The sequence below is a fragment of the Sinocyclocheilus grahami genome, unplaced genomic scaffold (genome assembly GCF_001515645.1).
Source record: "Sinocyclocheilus grahami isolate Dianchi unplaced genomic scaffold, SAMN03320097.WGS_v1.1 scaffold640.1, whole genome shotgun sequence".
Lineage (NCBI taxonomy): Eukaryota > Metazoa > Chordata > Actinopteri > Cypriniformes > Cyprinidae > Sinocyclocheilus > Sinocyclocheilus grahami.
The window spans coordinates 147,170-151,902 of NW_015505819.1; the positions used below are offsets into that span (position 1 = coordinate 147,170).

Genomic DNA, 4,733 nt, shown 5'->3' on the forward strand with positions numbered 1-4,733 from the left:
AAGTATCATTGATATACTATTATAGTTTTTATTAATATTTTAAATGAGATGTTATAGTATATATATTTCATTTTTAGGTAAAGTTTGACATTTTTATTTTTTATTTACAAATTAGAAATGTTATATCTATAAGATTTCTAACAAATTAATTGTTCAGCATCAAACTGAAAAAAACTACCATCACCTAACCTTCTAAATTCACAGAAAAAAAGATACAGCACCTAAACAATTAATAATAATAATAATAATAATAATAAACAATCTTGCTTGTTATTATATAGCTGTATCCCAATTCAGATGCTGATTCCGTCGAAGGAAGCAAATTTACTTGAAAAAGTGTAATCTGGCATTTTCTTTAAAATATCTTATCGTCACCGCCGCACAATGAATCTTGGGACAGTGTGGGCTGCAAAAAATCTGTCTGTTAAATCCTTCATGGCGGGGAAATGAAAGATGCATTTAAAGGAGCCTTCGAAGAATTTTGACAGCCTTTGTCACACCACTGTGATGCATTCAGGCTTTGAATGCAGCCTCTGCATTGGGACACAGTGTATGTCAGATTGTTTCAATATATAAAAAAAAAGCATTACAGCCTGTATGAAAGATGATGGTCTTTTGTGTTCAGGTACCCGTTTGCTCTCCCAAACACCCTTCAGTCCATCCAGACAGCCGCCACTGGGTGGCGCTCACATTCGCTGTGTTACATGGACATATATCAGTAGTGCAGGTAACGAGCTGCTTGTTTATTGCGTGATTTCTTTCATACTGCAACTAGACTACGCTTGAACTTAAAGGTATACTGTTAGTTTACTAGCTTTTAGGACACCTTTTAGTCTTTGAAGTGAACTTAACATCTTATAGTATGTAAATCCTATATTATTTTTGCAATTTAAATATACTAACAGCTTTGGTTTGCATATTTAAAATAAACTTTAAGTAGACCAAATATAGGCCAAATATACTTAGCTTGATTTTGTTAAGTATATCTCTGGTAATTACAAACCCAATTCCAAAAAAGTTGGGACACTGTACAAATTGTGAGTAAAAGTATACTCGCTTATCTTTCATTTACAGCAAGTATACCAATAGGACATTTGAACAAACCTTTTTTTGTAAGTGATGTAACATTAAATTGTAGCCACAAAATGTACGTTTCATCCATTGTCATCAGTAGGTTTTGTTGTTGCTCTCCTAACCTACATGTATGTCTGTATCTTCAGCTTCTGTTAGATGCCGGGGCGAATGTAGAAGGAGCAGCCGTCCGTAACGGACAGGAGAGCAACGTCGAGACGCCTCTCCAGCTGGCATCTTCCGCAGGTGTGTGTAGCACAACTCCCTCACTCATGCCAGCCTCGCCCAACCTCCACCAGCTCAGATTTACAGCCTGCCAGGGAAGGCTGGTCACTCCCATCCCAAACAGAAATCCCTAAAAATACGGCCCTGTGTTGGCAGACCAAAGCCAAACTGTACAGGCCACAAACTGTATGAGAGTTGATGGAATTGGGTCAGGAAGACGTGTTTTGCCACAGCTCCGAGCACATGTTTGGTTTTAAACATTTAAGGCGTGTGGAGATGTTCAACAGGAAGTTCTGCAACATTTAAACAAGTCAAATCTTTTTTTACCTTTTAGTATGTACCACTGTCCATACTAAATTATCTAAACTACTATCCTATGTCTTAAGCCGCTTTTCCACCGAAATCACCTGGAACAATTTGTTCCAGGAACTTTTTTCCCCCAGACCTGTTGCTGTCTGTGCTGTCAGTTGGGCATTACTTAGGAGTGTGAACTCCCGCGGACGGGACGACGCAAGTCCGGTAATTCTGCAAACAGCAGCGTACTTGATGTCAGTCAGCTCGCCTTGGCTACTGCAATTTTCCTCACTGTATTTACAATAAGACGAAATATGATATCAAACACCACTGCCTTTTTAAATTTTCATTTAAACATATTAATAGCCGCAGAAAAGCGAGGTGTACTCCGATTGGCCAGCTATCCAGTGCATTGTGATTGGCCGAATACCTCAAGGACGACCCCGGGCTGTACTCCGCTTCGTCCACGGTGAAAGCCGATATGGCCATCCACAGCGCAAAGTTGATGTATTTCCTCAGCGACCAGCACGGATCAGCTCCAGGCATGACGAAGCGGATACACAGTGAAGTAGACGTGGGGGTATATTTAAACGAGGCATTTTAGGAAGGCATGGACGAGTCTTAACCTTTAAATAGAATATCTCTTTGGGTTTGAGACTTTAGTCTTTGCAACTTTAGGGATCTTATCTATGCACAAACAGCTAGTAACACTCCAAAGAGAAAGGAAAACTTGAAATCGCATCATATGACCGCTTTAAGAATCATACGCACTGTATAAAGGTCTCAGAACATATAATTTTCATCAACTCACAACTCAACTTTCAAAAATGTTTTAAGGAGTTTGTCTTCTGAAAGTTGTTTTAGAAAGACATTTCGTTATCTGTATGTTGTTAAACAGTACAACCTTTGAACACACTGTACTTCTATCACTCAAAGCCTAGTTTTCATTCCTGTCAAAAATGTAATATGGCTCCACCCTGACTGAAGTCTATACCTCACAGTGACTGGAAGGGCCATGTTTCTGAACTTTAGTAGGCATTCTTTATTGTAAATGTGGGTGTAATGTTAACATTTCATGTTACTGGTGTCAAAAAAAACGAAAGAAAGCAGAGTTGATTTTGGATGAAGAGGATGTTGCGAGTTCTAAAAATTACAGTGTTTTCACAGTACATTAAGCTCTTTTATCTCGAAAGATCAAGGAAAAGTGGATTCCTTGTGACATGACCCTTCTAATATCATTACATTAATGATCATGAATTGCATTCTTTTCTTTTATTGTGGTTCTTTCTCATTTATTCTCCAGATCGGTGTAATCTCACCATCTGTTTCTCCTTTTCTCCTTCTCCTCTGGTCACTCTCCTGCTTTCGCAATCTCGCAGGGAATTACGAAATGGTTAGTTTACTGCTGGTGCGCGGTGCCGACCCCCTGCTGAGGTCCCGGGACAGTAACACGCTGACATCATCGCTCTATGAGGACATGAACTGCTTCAGTCACGCTGCCGCCCATGGCCATAGGTGATACCTCCCATCATCCCCAACAGCCTGGAACAGATCACACTAACACACACTACTCACCCCCCACAACTCTCAACATGATCCCTTATGACAACTCTTTTACGCAACTGTATTACCACACCAGCTAACTTACTTTCTATTCATCTAGCTTTATATCGATTTGTCTAGCTTTGTCCAATCATTCATTATCTATCCTGCCAGAATCTATCCATCTGTCTGTCTGTTCAGTCATTCATTATCTGCTAGCTATCGGTCCTTCCAATCATCCATCCATCCCTCTTTTTGTCTACTCATTATCTATCCAACTAATCATTCATCTATACATCCATCTAGCTTCCTATTGACCTATTTTGTCCAGTAATTCATTATCTGGCTATCAATCCAACCATTCATGATCTATTTTTCATCAATCTGCCTTTGTAATATTATTTATCTATCCATCTAGCTTTCTATTAAGCTATCGTTATATTCCATATTTCCAGCCAGCTGTCTACCTCTGCATCAAACTACCTTTCCGATCACACATGTTCTACCCAGGCACCTATCTTCCAATCTATGCAAATATCTATCTACTGTATGTATCTACTCATCCATCAATCCTTCTGTCTCTCCATATGTCTAAGCATTCATTATTTATTCACCCATTTAGCTTTGTATTGAGCTGTCTATCTACCTGCTCATCCATCTATCACTGAACTAAAGCATAAATATGTTCTCCAGGAATGTTTTGCGGAAGCTCCTCTCTCAGCCTCAGAAGGTAAGGGAAGATGTGCTCTCTCTGGAGGAGATCCTGGCGGAGGGTGTGGAGGCCGAGACGCGGGCGTCTGGCCGGAATGGACATTCTCTACCCCCTCCTCCATCCCCAAACCTCAGCCTGGTGTCTGAAGATTCCTTGCCCAAGCTGTGTAAGGCCCGTATGAAAGCTCTGCAGGAGGCATCCTTCTACAGCGCAGAGCACGGCTACCTAGATGTCACCATGGAGCTCAGATCATTGGGTAGGTTAGATGCATGACTTACCACAGAATTGTAAATCATTTTCAGAGAACATAGAGTGTAGATGATGTAAAGTAACACGTTCAATTAAAAAAAATATATATGTGTATATATATATATATATATATAAATATGGAATTTCTTTCTTTGATACGGTTATGTAAAGCTGAGCTATCAAAAAAGCATTTGATTATTTGTAAACAATTCTTCACATATTGGCTGATTCTGCAGGAGTGCCATGGAAGCTCCATGTGTGGTTGGAATCTCTACGCAGCGCTCAACAAAGGTCCAGAGCCGGAGTCATGCTCTCCCTTCTGCGAGACTTCACCTCCATCAAAGAGGAGGATTACTGTGAGGAACTAGTCTGCATTGGCCTTCCTCTGATGTTCAACATCCTGAAAATCAGCAAGGTAAAAAACTGGACATTTGTTCATAAAAAGCCCATGTAAAAAAAAAAGCAACAGCAAACACATTGAATTTTTATCATGTCAATGGATGGTGAGCAATTAAAAATTGAACCTAGACTATGAATTATAACATGACGGTTCATTGTGGTTTGAAATGTAAGATATCTGAAAAGGACACTACGTTCTAACTCGTTTTTTTTTTTTTTTTTTTTTTTTTGAAATTTTACA

At 39.6% G+C, this 4,733-nt stretch overlaps 1 protein-coding gene across 1 annotated transcript in view; it reads left to right on the forward strand.

Moving 5' to 3' along the window:
• LOC107558307 (ankyrin repeat and BTB/POZ domain-containing protein 2-like) overlaps positions 1–4,733 on the forward strand; it is a 58,362-nt gene that overhangs the window by 50,102 nt on the left and 3,527 nt on the right. The window contains exons 7-11 of the mRNA XM_016241957.1: positions 626–727; positions 1,221–1,317; positions 2,970–3,105; positions 3,826–4,100; positions 4,330–4,508. Of these exons, the coding sequence (XP_016097443.1) occupies positions 626–727; positions 1,221–1,317; positions 2,970–3,105; positions 3,826–4,100; positions 4,330–4,508 (789 nt within the window). The remainder of the gene's footprint in view (positions 1–625; positions 728–1,220; positions 1,318–2,969; positions 3,106–3,825; positions 4,101–4,329; positions 4,509–4,733) is intronic.